The sequence below is a fragment of the Myotis nattereri genome (genome assembly GCF_964212035.1).
Source record: "Myotis nattereri genome assembly, chromosome: X".
NCBI lineage: Eukaryota > Metazoa > Chordata > Mammalia > Chiroptera > Vespertilionidae > Myotis > Myotis nattereri.
In genome coordinates this window covers 144,332,194-144,352,090 of record NC_138078.1, presented here as the reverse complement: position 1 = coordinate 144,352,090, position 19,897 = coordinate 144,332,194, and the positions used below count along the sequence as shown (strand labels likewise).

General features: G+C 45.3%; 2 protein-coding genes across 4 annotated transcripts in view; one reads left to right on the top strand and one right to left on the bottom strand.

Moving 5' to 3' along the window:
* PFKFB1 (6-phosphofructo-2-kinase/fructose-2,6-biphosphatase 1) overlaps positions 1-6,711 on the bottom strand; it is a gene marked incomplete at its 5' end in the record, with an annotated part of 42,576 nt that extends 35,865 nt beyond the window's left edge. Inside the window, one exon of the mRNA XM_081115103.1 lies at positions 6,333-6,711. Coding sequence (XP_080971229.1) covers positions 6,333-6,711 — 379 coding nt within the window. The remainder of the gene's footprint in view (positions 1-6,332) is intronic.
* Positions 6,712-12,862: 6,151 nt separating this feature from the next.
* On the top strand, positions 12,863-19,685 carry APEX2 (apurinic/apyrimidinic endodeoxyribonuclease 2). Of its 3 annotated transcripts, XM_081115282.1 has the most exons (6): positions 12,863-13,211; positions 14,193-14,276; positions 14,899-15,079; positions 15,626-15,772; positions 16,510-16,579; positions 18,408-19,685. In XM_081115282.1, the coding sequence occupies exons 1-6, from the start codon at positions 13,064-13,066 to the stop codon at positions 19,314-19,316; spliced, it is 1,539 nt and encodes a 512-aa protein (XP_080971408.1). In that variant the 5' UTR covers positions 12,863-13,063; the 3' UTR covers positions 19,317-19,685. The 3 variants fall into 3 exon arrangements, with proteins under 3 accessions (XP_080971408.1, XP_080971409.1, XP_080971410.1); XM_081115284.1 differs by lacking the exon at positions 14,899-15,079 and having other exon boundaries at positions 12,915-13,211; XM_081115283.1 differs by lacking the exons at positions 14,193-14,276; positions 14,899-15,079 and having other exon boundaries at positions 12,884-13,211.
* Positions 19,686-19,897: the final 212 nt, after the last annotated feature.

Below are 19,897 nucleotides of genomic sequence, written 5' to 3'. Positions count from 1 at the left end.
AGTCCAAGGGCTGACACTCTAAACATTAAGCCAAACCAGCTAGGGAAGCAATAAGTACATTTAAAAATGGGGAACTTGATAGTATGCAAATTATATCTCTATTAAGGACAATTTTTTTAAAAAATATAGGAGAAGATATACCAGGCCAATGTTAACCTAAATAAAACTAATATGTATGTTAATATCAGAAAAAATTTGATTGCAGGGCAAAGTGCCAATGAACTAGATTGCCAGAAATAAATAAACTCCTTACACATGAATAAAATGTTCAAGTCACCAGGAAGATATAGCAATTCTAAACTTGTTTGGAACTACTGACAAAGCTTCAAAATTGACATAGTCACAAGGAAACATTAACAAAATTTGCATATCAATAAGCAGCCCAAACTCCAGAAAAATAGAGCATTTGAGCCAGATAAACAAATAAGACTTAAGTATATACTACACTGAACCCACTTTAAAATGTACATTTTTTCAAGTGCTCATGGAATATTCACCAAAAACTTTATGTTAGACCATAAACCAAATCTCAGTAGATTTCAAAGAACTGAAATCATGCAAAGTTTGTTGTGAAGATAATTAAATCAGACTAGAAATGGCAAGGGCACTGATCTGTTAAAACCGAAACTTGACCTGGCCCAAGGTCAGGCAGAGATTAAGGAAGGTCTCCCGCTGTGCAGGCATTAACCCTTTAGTTGCAAGATGATAACTTTAGGCCCCAGCAATCCTGGAAAAGGGACTGAGATGGTCTGGACAATCGGCTAAGTGGCAGAGAAACTAAGGAACCCGGAGCAGTGCTTACTGATCCAATTTTCTGGAAATATTTTACAAATACATGTGTCCATTCAATTGTACATCTATCAAATCTCAGCCCTGGTTAGTAGGCCAATTAGAGCATTGGAAGCTTATATTTTAAAACAGAAAGCCTGAACATTAATGAACTGAGCATCCAACTCCAGAGGTTAAAAGGAATAGCAGAATAAACCAAAAGAGAATGAAATATGATAATGATAAGAAAAATAGTTGAATAGAAAACAAAAACATACAGAAAGAATAAAAAAGCCAAAGTCGATTATTTTTAAAAACATATCAAAATAACAAACTTCTGGAAAAATTGATCAAGAAGGAAAAAGAGAAGGCACAAATAAACAACATTAGAAAAAAGAGAGGATATAACTGCAAATGCAACACAGATTTTTTAAATATAAAGATAGGAACTTTATGCAAATAAATTTGAAAAGTGATGTGAAATAGAAAAAAAATCTAGAAAACCATAACTTAGCAAAACTGACAAGGAGAAATATCAAACTGGAGTGATCCAGTAATTATTTAACAGATTGTATCACTTAAAATATTTCTGCCTTGCCGGCATGGCTCAGTGGTTGGGTGTCGACCTATGAACCAGGATGTCAAAGTTCGACTTCCAATCCTGGCATATGCCCTGGTTGCAGGCTTGATCCCCAGTGGGGGGCGTGCAGGAGGCAGCTGATCAATGATTTTCTCTCATCACCGATGTTTCTATCTCTCTCTCCCTTTCCCCTCCTCTCTGAAATCAATAAAAAATATTTTTTAAATTAAAAATAAAATATTTCTTACAAAGAAGATGCCAGGCCCCAATGTTTTTTGGTTTTTTTAAATATATTTTTATTGATTTCAGAGAAGGTAGAGGGAGAGAGAGAGAAAAAAACATCAATGATGAGAGAGAATCATTGATTGGCTGCCTCCTGCATGCCCCCTAATGAAGATCAAGCCCACAGCCCGGGCATGTGCCCTTGATCAGAATCGAACTCAGGACCATTCAGTCCGCAGGCTGATGCTCTATCCACTGAGCCAAACCAGCTAGGGCGGCCCCAATGTTTTTATCTGAAAATTGTGCCAAATATTTCAAGAACTGATAATTCCTTGGACAATCTCTGCCATAAAAGAGAATGACAGAAAATAGTTCTCATTTCGTTTTATGACACCAAAATCAAATAGGGAAATATAGAATGAAAAAATTACAAGACAATCTCATTTATGAACAAAACTCCAAATTCCTAAACAAAATATTAATGAACTAAATCCAATCAGTTTTTATTTGTCATCAGACTGCAAGATTAGTTCAACACAATAAAATACCTCTAATTTAATTTAGCTTAACAGATTAAAGTGTAAAATTAGCCTGTCAAGCCCCCTCAGTGGATACAGAAAGCACCTTTAATAAAATCCAGCATCTACTCATCTATACTAATAAAAGCCTTGGGGGTGATCTGGCCAGCAGGGGAGGGCAGTTGGGATGATCAGGCCGGCAGGGGAGTAGCTAGGCATCAATCAGGCTGGCAGGGGAGCTGTTAGGGGACAATCAGGCTGGCAGGCTGAAGCAGTTAGGGGCAATCAGGCAGGCATGCAGGCGAGCGGTTAGGAGACAGTGGTCTAGGATTGTGAGAGGGATGTCCAACTGCCGGTTTAGGCCCAATCCCGGCAGTCAGACATCCTGGGATCAGGCCTGCTGGACATCCAGGGACATCCTGGGATCAGGCCTGTCAGACATCCTGGGATCAGGCCTGTCAGACATCCTGGGATCAGGCCTAAACCAGCAGTCAACATCCCCCAAAGGGTCCGAGATTGGAGAGGGTGCAGGCTTGGCTGAGGGACAACCCCCTCCCGTGCACGAATTTCGTGCACCAGGCCACTAGTTTGAAAATAATCCTATTGGAAAATTGGGGAGTTACCCCTACTAAACCCTGCACTGTGGAAAGAAAAAAAAAAAAAGAATAAACTTCCTTAGCCTGTTAAATGGTATCCATAAAAAAACTACAGCAAACTTACTCAAAGGTGAAACTTTTAAAGTATTCCCTTTAAAATTAGGATCAACCTAATGTACATTATTAACATTTGTATTCACATTGTACTGAAAATGATGTATGTGTATTGGAGGTAGGAGGTCCTAACAATGCAGTAATATAAGAAAAGGTGACTAAAAATATAAGGAATGGAGGGGAATAAAGAAAACTCATTTACAAACAACTTATCAAAATTAGCCCTGGCCAGCTGGCTCAGTTGGTTGGAACACTGTCCCACACACCAAAAAGGTTGTGGGTTTGATCCTGGTCCAGGTGCAGATGGGAGACAACCCATGGATGTTTCTCACATCAATGTCTCTCTCTCTCTCTCTCTCTCTCTCTCTCTCTCTCTCTCTCTCTCTCTCAAATCAATAAACATATTCTCGGGTGAGGATTTTAAAAAAAGTAATGATAGATTAGGTTTGTTATAAATGCAATATAAAACAAACCAATTATATTTGTATACATTACCAATAAAATGAAATTTTTCTAAAAATGTATTATTGAAAATAGCAACAAAAATAAGCAAAAAATTTCTTATGATGATGTGCAAGCCCTTTTATTTTTATTGTTAATCCTCACTCAAGGATATTTTTCCATTGCTTTTAGATAGAGTGGAAGGGAGGGAGAGAGGGGGAGAGAAACATCAATATGAGAGAGACATTGATTGGTTGCTTCCCATGCGTGCTGTAATGGGGCAGGGGATCAAACTTGCAACCCAGGTACATGCCCTTGACTGGGAATTGAACCCATGACCCATCGGTGTGCAGGCCGATGTTCTAACCAATGAGCTCACTGGCCAAGGCTTAAGCAAGCCCTTTTAAATAACAAAACTTTACTCAAATGACATGAAAATAGTGGTTCAGTGATTGAGCGTCGACTAATAACCAGGAGGTCAGGGTTTGATTCCTGGTCAGGGCAAATGCCTGGGGTGTGCAGGAAAGAGCTGATCAATGGTTCTCTCTCATCACTGATGTTTCTATCTCTCTCTCCCACTCTCTTCCTCTCTGAAATCAATAAAAATATATGTAAAAAATAAAATAGTTTAAATAGATGAAGAGACATACCATGTTTTCAGAAGATAATGTTGCAAAAAATGTTAACTCTCCTTAAATTGATTTACAGATTGAATGTAATTCCAATAAAAATCCCAAACATTGTGCATTGTGTGTGTGTGTGTGTATGTGTGTGCATGTAACTTGGTGTAACTTGAAAAGCTGATTCTAGAATTTATGGGACATTTTCATTTTCTTTAATTACATTTTATAACAAAAAAACTAGAAACTACCTAAATGCTCCTGAACATTTAGATGAATAAAGTGGGATACTCACAAAATGTAATATTACACAGCAAGAATAAGCACGAATTGTTGCATACAATTGCATGCAACAATAATATAGGTGGCCAGCAAAACATAACGATGAATGAGAAAAACAAGTCACAGATGAATATACACAGCAGTTCAAGCACTTTATACATGTTAATGCATTTATCCTCAGAACAACCTCATTAAGTGATTGTGTGCCCCCCGCCCCCTACCACCACCCCCTTTGGGGCCAGGCAGGTCTTCTAAAGAGGATGCTCCAAGCAAAAGATGACTCAGATATTTCTGAGGTAAATAACCTGGCCTCCCCAGCAAAAGAAAAGTGAAGCTGACATTGCCCAGGCAGGATGTGGCAAACACTATCTACCTGGCAAGTTTATTGCACCTGTGATCTTACATAACTCAATCAATCACTTAGTCTTGTACACAGAGAACTCCATGTTTGGTTATGGCGAGTGGTAGAGTGGAAGTAACAGAGTGACCATTTACTGAGCACCTTTATGTACCATGCTCTGGACTTGATGCTGGGGATATGATGGGGAAAAGGTCCACACACCCATCTTTCTGTTTAAATAATAACACGTATTGAGTGCTTACTATAAGCTCTTGTACGCATTCCATATGCTTAACTCTCTAATCTTCATAATAACACTATTACTAGCTTCTTTTGACAGGTGAGGAAATGAAAGCACAGATAGATTTGTCCAAGGTCACAGAGATAGGCATTGGGACTGAAACCTAGGCAGTCTAAATCCAGAACCTCTGAATCACTGAATCATCCAACAATATGGGGGATAGGTATTAATCCTGTTTTACAGCTGAGGAAAGAGAAGCTCAGAACTAAAGAGAGCACCTATTTATTTTGTACCCTTTATGTTAGGTGATTGGTGTGTATTATTTCTCCAACCTAAAAAGGAAGTTCCCAATAATATAAGGGTCTTAATTCTGGAGAACCCAGGTATGCAGAGAGCAGCTTGCCTGCATGCCACCTAAACCCAACAGCCCCTTAGAAAGGTTCAAGACTGTCCAGGTAGGTGAGGGTGAGACGCAAGTCTGTCTCATCCAGGTTCCTAGATCTCCCAATGAGTGAGTGAAACTGCTGGTGAAAAGGAAGAGAGAGGAAAACATGAGGCTGGGTTTCCCCCTCTTCTGCTCTTCTTCTTCCCTCTATGTCCTACATCTTACAGACTATATTTAACATCCTACATCTTCCTGGATGCTCTGAGCAACTACCCTTCCTCTCACTAGCCCTGACCCTGGACCTCCTGCAGCATCAGCATAATGGAAGCTTGGTCAGCTGGTCCTTGAGTTGTCTCAGTCCCACAGTCCACAGCTGTCTTATCTCTGCCCACCTTATGGCTCCTCAGGCCATAATCCTTGAGCTGGAAGCACTTTGGTCCACACTGTCCTCTATTATCTATGGGAAATGGTATACTCCAGTTTTTTACAAATAATTTTACAGGTTTCATTTGCTTCTCCCTTGCTCCTCTGTTTCCTTAAAATTTCAAAGTGAACAATATGCCAACAGGCTTTCCCCGAGAAGACTGTCTTCTTTCTCTCTCTGACGAGAGCAGCAAAAAGTGTCCATATGTGTCCAGAAGGCAACGTAGGAGACAGGACACCCAGCCTTCCCCAGCCCAGTCAGGTATAGATCTATTAGAAGAGGCTTGAGAAAGAGGAGGAGCAAAACTGACCAATGATATGGTACTGTTGTGTACCCAGCACCTGTGCCCTGAGAAACTATTCTAGGAGCCATAACCTTATTTCACCCACACACTATCAGACGGGACCAATTTCAGACATTTCACCGAGGTCACCAAAACAAGACATTCTCCGCTAAGCACTGAACGGTTCCACACTAGAAATGTCAAACTTCAAGCAAGAAACATTCCAAGTAAGCTTGAGAGGAGAAAGAAAAGTTCCTAGTCAAAAATCCCTCTGATTAAGTGGTCTTGACCCAATCCTCATTCTATCTGTCTTTACCTCTTTTTGTCCTTTTCTCATTCTCTCTCTACCTTCTCTGACATTAGCCTCTTGCTATGTTATAGCTACTTTATCCAGCTGTTCATTAACTCCAACTTCCAGGTATCTATAGGGGTATATAGGGGCGGCATGTCCTTTGCTCTTTTTCTATACCCACTTTACCACCACCACCTTGAAGTCCATGGAAGCAAACCCCACTTACAGCCCCTCCTCCGTTGTAGCCCACTGCTGTCGCTGCTGTGTGGAATCCAGATCTTCTGTAACCTTGTTTGGGTGAGCTCTTCCATCTCTCGAGACATCTTAGATGTCACAGCTAATGACACCACTGTCCACAAGGTACCGGGCCTCACTTCCTGTCCTGCTAACTGTCTCTTCTGTTGCTGTGGCCACAGCAGTAGGTGGACAGCGTTGGGACAGGGAAGTGAGCTGAGCCCTCTGGCAGCCTGTCTCCAGCCTCCTCTCCTTTTACCTAGTCCTTGCCTGCCTTTGGTCCTGTATGTAGCAGTGGGGACTTGGGTGCAGAGAGGGAGAGGTTGGGTAGAGGTCAGTAGAGGCCTTTGAACTCCAAGAGCTGTGTACATAGGAGATAAGTTCCTTCCAGCAAAGGAGGGCGGCCAGCAAGACAGCCCAGGTCGGGCCAGTCACCTCCCTCCAATGAAGACAGGACTAGTAGAGTATGCAAATAAAAGACCAAAGATCATGTGCTTACATCCTGTGCAAGGTGGGGAGGCAAAGGTGATGGAGGCAGGTCTCAACAGCTTTCACAGCTTTGAAATAAAATACAGGCCCAAGTAGAATGTCAAGGTTCAACCCGGAAACAGAGATCCACATCAGAAATGCAAGGTTCCCAAGTACGAACACACACAGTCCCTACTGACGAATGCAATGTTTTGATCTAGCAATCGAAGGTCCAGACTGGAAGTGGAAGGTTCACTGCCTTACTGCCCCACCCTCTCATACAAAATGGCATTGCAACACTTGTGTTCCCCTCAATTCTGCTGACTCTCCTGTGGCAGAGCTTCTCCTCCTAAAATGTGCTGTCTGGGGCAGTCTTGGAGAGATGGGCACCATCTAATCATCTTTATGCTCTCTCCAGCCAAGGCTAAATATATAGGAGTAAACCTGACACCTCTGGGAATAGGAATGAATGTAGCCATTGCTGTGTGAGAGATGGCAAGCACTGCCCACATGGCTGCCAGCAGCCATTGGGTGCCCTAGGGCGAAAGGCAATGTGATCTGATTCAAAACCTGGCAAAAGTTCCTCGTGCCAACCCATAGGCATGGAGGTTTAGGGTGCAGTCTGCAGCAGGCTGAGTGTGGGCAATAGGGAGCAATGAACTCAAAGTAGGACATCCCACGCAGATGTCTCCACTTTACCCTCCATCTCCCCCTGGTTGTAGTGAGGCTTTTATGTGTAGAATTCATCTAAAGGCACAGCTTACCTGGAAGGTGTCCAAGTGTGCGCTTACTTCATTATTTTGCAACCTTCCCACCCCCTGATGAACCTCTTGTGATTGGCTACAAGGAAGCTCAACTTTCTTCCACTCAGCTGGGCTATACAGGGGCAATCTCCTGGGAATAGAAATCTCCAACCCCTGCTCTTAGCTCCACTTTGCCTTTTAAGAAATTCCCTGAAGTACATTCTCAGTGTCCTACTCTACACAAGGGTTAGATCCCCTCCAGTTGCTGTTTATAAATCATAAACTTTCAATACATTTCAGAGCCTGCCCATGTGAATGGATCTACTGAAGCAGTGGATCACAGTGGTGAAGAGCAACAGGCTCTTGGAGCCATACTACCCGAGTGGACTCCTACCTCTGCCCCTTGTCATGAGACCCAAGGCAGAAGGCAACTTCTCAATGCTTCAGTTTTTTTCATCTGGTAAGGTTCAGCATGTTCATACATGTAAAGCAACCTGGGAAATGCTCAATATATATCACCTAACACTGTGTGATTCATTTTGTGAAGTAAATGATCAGTCATGTCTTTGGCAAATGTAATACTGAGCAAACAGGAAATACTCAATAAAGGAAATTTATAACATTAAGACAAAGGGTTAACATTTATAATAAATAAAGAGCTCCTGCCAACCAACTAGAAAGATGAATTCACTTTCACATTTTTGGTTTTGTGAAGTTCCCTAGAAATTGTTTCATCCAACCCTCTCAGGTAAGAAACTGGAGGCCTAGAGAGGGAAGTATTTTCCTAAGGTCCTGTAGCAAATAAGTCAGGAGTAGGACACTGGGTACCATATTTCTCCCAGTCCAGGGCTTCTCATTGGTTAGTTGATCAATCTAGCTTGATTTAAGAATGTGTTCTTCCACATTAAGCTTAGAACCTTTAGACTCTCATAACTAGATTTTGAAAGATATGTAACTCTCTTAATCCTAAAAAGTCTCTTAATAAATATCACTCTGCTAATGCTAATAATCTTAATAACTTTTTACATGTATGTTTTCCATGGCCCACAAAGCAGCAACATATTCCTTATCCTAGTTGCTCCTTACAAATACTCTCACTAGCCTCAGGGACACTGAGGTATAGGGAGGGGAAGGGGCTTGTCCAAGGTAATTGAGCCAGTAACATGAGCCTTCTTCTGTTTATAATTTTGTCCTCATGATCCTGCCAAGAGGCAGAAAGATAATTTTAGCAGTAGGAAATCTGATATAGGAGACTATCGGGCTTTTGGCAAGGTCTGAAATGGTAAACCTAGGGTCCAATCTTGAAAATCCAGCTTAAAATGGCCTGGGATTAGCTATTAATTTGTTTTTACCACTGTTATCAATTCTGGTCCCAGAAGCAGGAGAATTAAACAGGCTTCATGGAAAGGCCTCAGCTTGGATCTTGTCAATCAAGTCTTAACCCACCTCTCTAGTCATGCATCTCTTTAGCCCCCTCCCCATGCTTAAACTGCACTGGCTGACTCACTGAGCCCCAAGACATACCATGTATTTTTTTTTATTCCCTCAGTCTTTGCTTAGCCTGGAATGCCTTCTCTTCCCTTCCATTCTCAACAAAATACAACTCACTCTTCAAGGCCTGGTTCAATATTTGCCTCCTTGGGAAGCCTTCCCTGTATCCTCAGGGCAGATTTTGTCTTTGGTTATCATATTAACTATATGCTTCTGCCTATCTGAGCAAATATCCACCTGTGTTTTTACTGGTCTGCTTCCTTACTAGCCTGTGAGATCCATGAGAATGGGAACGGGATCTCAGCTATCTGTAATCTGTGTTTCCAGTGTCTAGCTAAGGCCTTGGCACAAAGGAGACAATTGCTCAATGAGTGTTTGTACAATCTACATCTCTTTGCCCTAGATGAGATGAATACATGGACAAATAATACCCATTCAAACAAGGAAAATGTTATACAGAGAGCTATGCAGGGTCCTGGGTGGAGGAACTAACTTGGTCTGAAGATAGAAAGTGGCATCTGGAAAGTTTATCAACCTTGAATGGGGCAGAACAGAATACATAAAAGAAGGAAGTCTTCCGTGAACAGGTCGAATTAACTGGTTAAAGAAGTGTTCACTCAATATCAGAGACTTACTCAAGACCAAACGCTGAGCCACAAATTCTAAAATGGGGTTAATTCTGGGGAAGAAAAGAACACAGTGTGACTTCCTGAGGCCCACCGATCCCTATCATCCTCCTCCCAAAGTATGAGATATATTAGAGAATTCCATTAAAAGCAGTATCAAGAGAGGACGGATGGGTAACAAAATCACCAATGGGGTTTTCCTATTGGTAATTCTTGAAGCGTGTGGGTGTGAATGCATTTGTGGGAGGTTAGGGTGCAGAGGGGAGATTGGCCACATGCTTACAGGTCAGGTGCCTATATATAAGTATCAGGTCTTCTGCGGCGGCAGTCTAGGATCGTCTTCTTTCTTAGCTACTGCCTTGGCCCACCATCTCCCACTATTTTCAGCCCCATGTGTTGGGTCCAAGGCTCACTGCATCCTAGTTTTAGGAGTGGCTCTTCACAGACCACAGTCACGCAGGGAGAAGAGCAGAAAGAGGGTTGTGAGTTGTATTGCCTGCCAAGACTGCAGAAAAAGCAGTATCACTAATGTCACATAGAGCATAGAAGTCCTGAAATATCTCTAAAGAGCTCTGGTTCCTGTCCTTCCACTCCTCTTCACCTAGAGACAGTCCTCTGAGGAAACTTCAATTTCCATTTTAGTTGAGGGGGCTACTGAAGCCCAGAGAAGCTAAAAGGCTTGTTCCAAGTGCCAGGGCAAACCAGCCCTACCTCATACACTGGGGGAAGTAAAAGACATAATCTCTATCACCCAGTTCATTCAAAACTGAAGTAGACCAAATCAGAGAGACGTTTTGGGCCAGGGTCCCACAGACACAGATCAGAAGGATGACAGATAGATAAATAGATAGATCTATAAATAGATACAGATATCATCTTTTCCCCAACTCTCCCACACCCTTTAATGCACATTTCCAGTGGCCACCTATGCAAATAAAAAAAAAAAAACTTTCCAGACAGCCTAAAGAACGGATTTGGATTTGTGTAACTCTTTTTTCCTGTTTCACCTACCTGTTCTCTTAGAGGTTTTTTCTTCCATTGGTAACTATCCGACACGCAGTCCTCTTCTATTTAGACCCCCCAAACAGGTCCAGTGGGTGGCGTCAAAGAGGGAGCCTGGAGCCTTCCGTTGGTTCCCTGGGAAGGCTGGGGAAGTACCCTTGGTAAGAGGGGTGTGTGTGTGCTCTGTTGAAATATCAGCTGTTGTAGTTGCCAAAGAAGTTCCCGAGCCACCCAGAGCCTTTTCTCTTCAAGCTAACCATGTGTTCACCTTGCCCCAAAGGTCAGAACTAATATTAACAAGCCACTGCAGAATGGGAAAATTAAAACCAGCAACTGAGACAGGCAAGATCTGTATGCATTTCCTTGGGGCTAAATTTCAGATTGTTCTTCAGTGTAAGTAGGCATGATTCCTTACTGGAAAGTAATTTGGCAATATAAAGCAAGAGCAATAAAAAGGTTCATTTCCTTTGTCCTCATTATCCCACTCCTGGGATTTAATCCTGAACCAATAACCACCAAAGCATGGAAAAGTTCAAAACAGCACATTTAATTTTAATTGCAGAACTGTTTTCTGATGGCAACAACTGGAAGGTAACCTTTAAGTCCTCCAGTAGGAAAAGCAACTCTTTGAGTGTGCAGATATTGAGGATGATTAATCTAAGGCTATCAAATTCTGGGGGGGGAGGGGGAAGAAATTATGCTGCAATTCTGGGTGCGGAACCTAAGTTACACTTTTCCCTGTACATTGTATATGTCTATTATTTCTATTTTTGTGTTCTCAAAAACAAGTCATGTCCTAGCCGGTTGGGCTCAGTGGGTTTGGCTCAGAAGGGTCCCAGGTTTGATTCCAGTCAAGGGCATGCACCTTGGTGCAGGCTCCTCCCTGACCTGGACCCTGGTCAGGGTGTGTGCAGGAGGCAACCAATCAATGTGTTTCTCTCACATTGATATTTCTCTCTGTCTTTCCCTCTCTCTTCCACTCTCTCTAAAAATCAATGGAAAAAATATCCTCAGGTGAGGATTACAATAAATAATAATAATTAATAATAACAATAAAATGAATTAACTTAAAAAAATCAAGTCACTAACCTGTTGGTGTTATTGCTATTGTTCTTTGTTATTCATTCAACAAATATCTACTAACTCCTCTAATATATGTTATCCCCCATATTAGGGGATGGGACTAACAAGATGAATCAGACATGTTCATTGCTCTCAAGTTGCTGGCAGTCTAGACAGAAATAGAAATCAATGGTAGCTGTGCAATGTGACAGAATGGACCATAGGGTGCTGTGAGGGCCTAGAGGAAAAGATCTAACTGGGGAGGTGGGTGGTTAGGAAAAAGTTACTCCAAAAAATATTTCTTGAGCTGATTAAGATAGGGTTTGAATCCCAACTCTATCACTTCTCTGAGAATGAAGTGAATTCACTCAATCTCTCCTACTTAGTCTTAATGGCCCTTAAAGGGTTGTCCTGAGAATGAAATGAGATAATGCATATGTAAGAGCCATGGGAGCTTGGTAGCTCACTTAAATTCTCTGGGCCTCAATTTTACTCATCTGAGAAATGGAGCCAAGAGAATGTATGTGTCCAGCCATGTCCTTAGGATGTTATAAGGCTCAAGACAGATAATGGCTACAGGGCAGGCTTGAGACAGCCTCCTCCCTCTCACTCTCCCCACCCAATAAAGCCAGAGCCCTCTCCTAAGTCTTATTGCTTCTTAGTGCTCCCTCCGGCAGCCAGCCGCAAAGTTCCCTTCACGCATCCTTCCTCCCTCGCAGCACAGTTACGTCAGCTGCTCCTAGGGCGCCAGCGCCACAGCTGTCTGCTTTCAGGCAAGGCGGGCTGTCACATTGGGGGTGGGGCTTCGGTGGCTGCACGGTTTCGCTGCATTTGTAAGTCATCGGAAACATCGAAAGGACTTTGGGGCAGAGCAGAAACACAGTCACACTAGGATGCGTGAGCTAAAGTGCTGCGGGACAATGGGGGGAAAAGAAGACATATGTAATACTTTTAACAATAAAGATAAAAAAAATAATAAAGTGCTGCGGGAGAAGCAGGAGCCCTACCAGAGGCCTTTTTCCCGCCATTCATTCCTCCTAGACGTCCGCTCCGCCCCCTGCAGCTTCCTCTCCTGTAGCCAATGGGAACGGAGGGGCTTGAAGCCCTGCCCACGTGCGTCCTACCGTTGCGTGGCACGTCAGAGGACGTCTGCGCAAGTGCGCGCGGAAAGCCGGAAGGCCCGGGCCAGGGGGACTTGGGGGAGTCCTGCCACTCTCTGGTCCCCGGGTTGGGCGCCCGAAGGCCAGGCCAGGGGGACTTGGGGGAGTCCTGCCGCTCTCTGGTCCCCGGGTTGGGCGCGGGCTGGAAGATTTTAGCGGTTTGGTGTCACAATGCTGCGCGTGGTGAGCTGGAACATTAATGGGATTCGGAGCCCTCTGCAAGCGGAGGAGCCCAACAGCTGTACCACCATGGCCATGGCGCGCGTTTTGGACAAGCTGGATGCTGACATTCTCTGTCTTCAGGAGACTAAAGTTACCAGTGAGCGTTCAAGAATCCAAGACCCCTACCATACTTTCCCCCTTCTGCTAACTTGCCCGCCACTCCATCTCATTTCACTCTTCTGTTTCTGTCTTTAGACTCCTCCCCTTCTTAGACCCTCTCAGAACCCCGGTGCCCTCCCCTTGACACTCCTATTTCTCAATTCAGCTATATCTCCTAATTCCCAGTTCATCTCTCCTGTCCCCAGCAGACTAATTCCCTCCCCCCTTACAACCTCCATCCTCACTGAGATCCTCTGATTCCCATTCATTCTCCCACCCCAGCTCAGCCCCCATAACTTTCTCCCTGCCCGCACACTGTCCATCTTCACTTCCAAGTCAGACTTCCCAATTACTCCTCCCTGCCCCCAGCTCAGATCCTTTCATTCCCACCCCATTTTGGCCCCAGATCGGACTCCCTAATTTCCTCCTTTTTATACCTTCTAATTAGATTCCTGGTTCCCCTTATCTCTCCTCCCATCTCCCCCCCCCCCCCAGCTCAGAGCCTCTCATCATTTTTCCCTCATGTTCCATCCCAAGCTTATTCCTCCCAATTCCCTCTCCTTCCCATCCATCTCCCATCCCCAGCTCACTCTCCTGATTCCTTCTCTGCCCGCCCCCCCCCCCACATTCTCTTCTGAGACTCCCTAACTGCTTTTCCTTCCATCTCCAGTTCAGATACTCTAATTCCCTCTCCTGCCCCCAGCCCAGATTCCCAGCTCCCTCTCCCAGGTCCCTATTTCCCTCCCCCAGCTCCATCCTGTCACTTAGTCACCTCCCATTCCATAGTTCCCTCCTCCTAATTCCAATATTAATTCCCTCTCTAGTCCTAACCTTTTGGGCTCCTCCTCTAATCATAGATACTTCCTTTTATTTTCCGACTCTGATGTGTACAAGGAATTGGCCTTACAACTGTAATTCCAGGCCTTTATGTGTCCTGGTCTTAGTTTCATCTCTGACATAATCTTACATCTTTTTTCAGGGGATGCACTGACAGAGCCCCTGGCTATCATTGAGGGCTATAACTCCTATTTCAGCTTCAGCCGCAACCGGAGTGGCTATTCCGGTAAATGGGGGTTTTGGGGGGACTTTAAATTGGTGATGAAAGCAGGTAGGGAGAAAGGGTTTTCCAATCTTTGATGAGAAGGTACTGAGAAACTTAGGCTTTTAGTCCATAGAGCCAAAGCCACATAAAATTATTTGTCAAATTGTATGTGTCAAATTATCCTGTTGGACCTCAGAAGCACAATAGTGTGGTGGTTAATTGTATGAGCTCTGGAGCCAGACTGCCCGGGTTTAAATCCTAGCTCATTTTCTAGCTCTGTACCCTTTGGCAAGTTGCTTAATCTCTTTATGCCTCAGCTAGAAAACGGGGATGATGTGTACCTCCTGAGGCAATTATAAGGATTACACAAATGAGTCCATGTGATAATGGTAGTAGCTAACACTAGTTGAACACTTATCATGTATTCATGTACAACACTTAGAATATTAGCTGCTGTACATGAAGAAATTGAGACTTTGGGGTTTGAGTAGAGTTTCCCCAGGCTCTAGGGAGCCATCAATGGCCTTTGAGTTGGTAGAAGCGTTGATACAACCACACTTGATGAAGATGACTCAGGTGACTTGTGTGGGGGCAACAGGCTGTTGGCTACCAGGCCTGCTCAAAATACCCTGTCTGTCTTTAGGTGTAGCCACCTTCTGTAAGGATGGTGCCACCCCAGTGGCTGCTGAAGAAGGCCTGAGTGGCCTCCTTGCCTCTCAGAATGGGGACGTGGGTTGCTATGGAAACATGGATGAGTTCAGCCAAGAGGAGCTTCGGGCTCTGGATAATGAGGGCCGGGCCCTCCTCACTCAGCACAAGATCCGGTAATAGTAGCCCACCTCCCCCCTCTCACTGAGCACTGCTGGTTCTACTCTACATGTGATTCTGAGGCTAGCCTTTATAAACAGGCATTCACCAAAGGAAACTTACCAAACTTGCCTTTCCTGGACTCTGGTCCTGGCTGGGTTACTCACTGTGTGACACCGGGTATATCGTGTTCCCTCTGAGCCTTGAGTCCCCCATCTCTACAGGGGGCAAGGCTGGGAGATTCAGCTCTCGTATTTCCACAGGCACAAACAAGCAATTTATCGTAGGCTGAACTCATTGCCCCAAGGTGCTCTCATTCTGCGTGTCCTGTCTTTTTGACTGGCAGCACCATCCCCTGCTTTACCTGGGTGTCAGCCTAGATGGCCCTGCTCTTGCCAAATCTCTCGTCAGTCCCCAAGTCCTGTGTGTGTCAGCTTGTTCATCTCTTTCTGTCCCCTTTCTTTGCGCCCATCCCACAGAGAACCATTAAGTGGAAGCCCTGAGGTGTGGGAAGGAGAGGCTTGAAAATGACTCATTTTCTTGGTGGGTTCTGTTCTCCCCAGCACCTGGGATGGTAAGGAGAAGATCTTGACCATAATCAACGTGTACTGCCCCCATGCTGACCCTGGGAGGCCTGAGCGGCTGACCTTTAAGATGCGCTTCTATCGCTTGCTGCAGATCCGAGCAGAAGCCCTCCTGGCAGCTGGCAGGTACTGCAAGCTTGGGCAGCAAGGCTTCCTTGAGTTTATCTTGTGTGCCCAGCCTATGTCAGGCTCCATTGGAAAGGAAATGGGATATTCGTCTTGTGAGTTTTTTTCAGTCTAGTGGCCTACTTGAATAGGCCCTGCTCTATAAGATTATGAGGACCAGGGAAAGGAACACAAATACAGGGTTTGTACTCAAATACCCCTGAGCACATATTCTGGCTCCTCCTTTTACTCACTACGAGCCCCAAGGCTAGTCCTGCTTCTCTTTTCTCTTTTGTCGAATGTATGTATGCATCCCTATCTTACAGAATAGCTTTAAGAATGAAATGAGATGAGGAATATAAAATTCCTGGGAGCAAATAATAAGTGTTATCCCAGAGAAGGACAGGAAAGTGAGGGCGTGTTAGAGTAATCAAGGGATGCTTCCTAGAAGAAGTGGTACCCCAATTCAACTTTGAAGGACCAGAAAAATACCCTGAGGTGATCAGCCAGACAGTCATGTCAGATGGAACAGTGTCACCTTTGGAGATCAGAATTGAGTTGATTAAGAGTAAAGGGCAGCAAGGTTACAATGAGATTGTAGAAGGAGGCTGTTATGCGTTGCTGTTGGTTCTCACCTTGGCCTCAATTTGGGAGGTGGCCTGTCTGAGCTCTTGAGCCCAGGAGAACGTAGATGGGCCAGGACTACTGCTTCCCTCGCTTGAATGCCCAGTTGACAATCCCACTGTTGTGTTTTTCAGCCATGTGATCATTCTGGGTGACTTGAACACAGCGCACCGCCCCATTGACCATTGGGATGCAGTCAACCTGGTAAGGCTCCCTCTAGGCCCCTGACCTCACTCCGGACTGTGGTTCTGTTCAGCCAGCCAATCAGTGCTGGTTTTTTTGTTTGTTTTTGGCCCAGGGGCAGCTTCCTTCATGGAAAAGCAGAACTTAGTTTGAAATACTATTCTCAAAGCACTGAGAATTGTTTATTCATTCAATAGACATTTCTGACCCTACCCTTGACCTAGCCTGAGTCACATGATGGTGACCCAGGTTACCACCCAGTTCTGGCTCTTGGCCCCTCAGAGTTCTCTGTGTGGTGGTAGGCTATGGACACATGACCAGCCACTTATAGAATGGTGTCTTCAGGGCTGAGACAGAGGTGGCAGTCCATGTAGCTAGGGAGCTCAGAAATGGGATTCCTGGGCCAGCCTGGGCATCGGGGAGGCATCTGAAAATGTCTGAATCTTAACAGATGAGTAGAGTAGAGCTTTGGGGTGAGGACACCAAAGCATTCTAGCATGAGAAAAGGCTGCAGGTTGAGAATTTGCCTGGTGTGCATAGGGAGCTGCAAGTCCCATTCTTAGGAGGTGACATGGGAAGGGAGGTGAGTGGCCAGAGATGGGGCTCCTTTGGGAGCCAGAATTCAAGGGCCAATCATTTTTCTAATACACTCTGTCGCCTGCTCATGAACCTTTTTTTTTTTTTTTTTTTTTTTTTAGTTCAGAACTATCCTAAGTGCACCTTCTACCTTCTTTCTTCCAGCAAATGAGAATTAATAGTACCAGGTCACATGGCACTGTCCAAAGTAGCAGAATATGTCCACTTCCCACAAGACCAGCTCTTCTAGTCTTCTCATCTTTAAAAATGGCACTGTCATCCCCTTGGTTGCTTTTTCCAGAAGCCTGAGAATTGTGTTAGTGTTGTCCTTCTTCCCTCCTCTACCCTTCCCACATTCAATTGGCCAGCGAGTACTGTAGAGTCTAGCTCCACATCTCTTTTTGAAAAATATATTTTTATTGATTTCAGAGAGGAAGGGAGAGTGAGAGAGATAGAGACATCAATGAGAAAGAATCATTGACCGGCTGCCTTCCTGCATGCTCCCCACTGGGGACTGAGCCCGCAACCTGGCATGTGCCCTGACTGGGAATCAAACCATGACCTGGTTCATAGGTCGAAGCTCAACCACTGAGCCACACCTGTCGGGCTCCACATCATCGCTTAATTTCAGTTTTCTCTGTCTCCTCTGGCACACCCCTAGTCTAAGGGCATGAACTATAGGAATCAGCTGCTGGTATTCTGGCCCTCAGTTTGGCCTCCCCTCAGGTGTTTGGGTATACTGTCCCCTCCTTCCAGGGGCCCATCACAGAGGCTGTTCTCTTCATTTGTAACACCCTCTGCCTAGGTTACTCCTGCTCAGTGTTCTTTGAACATTTGTTGCATTGAGTGGGTGGGGGAATTGGATGGATGGATGGATGGATGGATGGATGGATGGATGGACTGGGGAGCAGAGTCAAAGGAAGTAATCAGACATGGATTTCTGGAACCCCTGAGCTCAGGAGTGAGGGATGGTCAGTGAGGGCTGTGACACAACAGAAGCCAAATAGTGTCAGAGGGTTTAAATGAAAAGGCAGCAGTCTCCTTAACTCCTAGCCCTAGCCCTACTTTTTAGAGGGAGCCACCTTTAGCTTGCTATTTTCCATTCTTTTGGTGAGCAATTCTAAGAATTGCTTTGATGAAGCAAATAAACAAATGAAGGATGGAAATGGAATCCCAGCCGTTGCTGGATTACGTTTTCTTGTCTGTAAAATGAAGCTAAGGCCCTTCCGGCATCTAGTCTGCCTTTCCCTTTGTCCCCCTTCCCTTTCCCCAGGAATGCTTTGAAGAGGACCCAGGACGCAAGTGGATGGACGGCCTGCTCAGTAAGCTGGATTGCCAGGGTGGGTCCCACGTAGGGGCTTTTATTGATACCTACCGCTGCTTCCATCCAAAGCAGGAGAGGGCCTTTACCTGCTGGTCAACAATCACTGGCGCCCGCCGCCTGAACTATGGCTCCCGGATTGACTATGTGCTGGGAGACAGGACTCTGGTTATAGACACCTTCCAGGACTCCTTCCTGCTGCCTGAGGTGATGGGTTCTGACCATTGCCCCGTGGGTGCAGTCTTGAACGTATCTTCTGTCCCAGCAAAACAATGCCCTCCTCTTTGCACCCGCTTCCTCCCTGAGTTTTCAGGCACCCAGCTCAAGATTCTTCATTTCCTAGTCCATCCCAAACAAGAGCCTGTGTCCAAGCAGTCAGTGCTGCAGCTCAGCAATCAAACCCAGGGACAGAGGCGCCAAAACAAAGCCCATGTGCGCTCGATCAGGCCTCGGCCAAGTCGGGCTGGCTCCAGCAAAGGCCAAAAAAAACTGATTAACTACTTCCAGCCATCCTCCAGCCATCTCCAAGCTTCTACCAATTTGGAGCTTCCTAACCTGCGTGCCCTTGTGACTCCAAAGATCCCAGAAGACAAGGTGGTGGGCAAAGGGGTAGAGGGGCAGGCCAAGGATGCAGAGGCCAAGGATGAGAAGGAGCTACGGACCTCATTCTGGAAGTCTGTGCTGGGGGGTCCCTTGCCCATGCCGGTCTGTGGGGGCCATGGGGAGCCATGTGTGATGCGAACTGTGAAGAAGGCAGGACCCAACCAGGGCCGCCACTTCTACATGTGTTCCAGGCCCCGGGGGCCTTCCACTGACCCCTCTTCTCGCTGTAACTTCTTCCTCTGGAGCAGGCCCAGCTGAGCCCACCCAGGCAAGGGATATCTGGCCTGGTCAGCCGTGTACATGAACTGAGGCCAGCACCTTCCTAAGCTGTTACCTCCTCCCTCAAGGCCTCCTTCCCCACCCCCTCCTCCTCCTTCACCTTCCTCAGGGATCCTTCTGTTTCTTCTTTCTCTTCCTCCTCTAAGGCCTCTCTCCTCTTTCTTCCAGCCTTGCTCCTCATTGGTGAGCACTTGTGCCTTAATTCTGCACCCCAGTCCTCCACCCCAATTTCTACCTTCCTGTAAGAAGTACACAGGAACCAGTTGCTCCAGGAACTTTTAAGACCCTTTCCTTCCTTGCTAGGCAATGTATCTGCCTCAATAAAGTCTGTGTCTTTGTTTTAGTGCACCATGTCATTTGAGGGTTTTGGATATGCTCCATGAGATGTTATCTCAATACTGGGTTTGCCAGCTGCCTGCCGCCTGGTGGTATAACTCAGGAAGAGGGGAGGAAGGAGGAGTGGTGCTCACCATAAAGGGCTCTGCTGAGTTGTAGGGGTTCCCTGCACTGCTGAGGTTGGCTCGACAGAGGAGGTGGGTGTGGTGTGACAGAAAGCTCAG

Bases quoted from the DNA above. Each gene is read 5' to 3' on its own strand.
- APEX2 (XM_081115282.1), top strand. From the start codon at position 13,064: ATGCTGCGCGTGGTGAGCTGGAACATTAATGGGATTCGGAGCCCTCTG. The intron at 15,080-15,625 runs GTAATAGTAGCC...TGTTCTCCCCAG, and splicing joins CTCACTCAGCACAAGATCCG to CACCTGGGATGGTAAGGAGA. The intron at 15,773-16,509 runs GTACTGCAAGCT...TGTGTTTTTCAG, and splicing joins GCCCTCCTGGCAGCTGGCAG to CCATGTGATCATTCTGGGTG.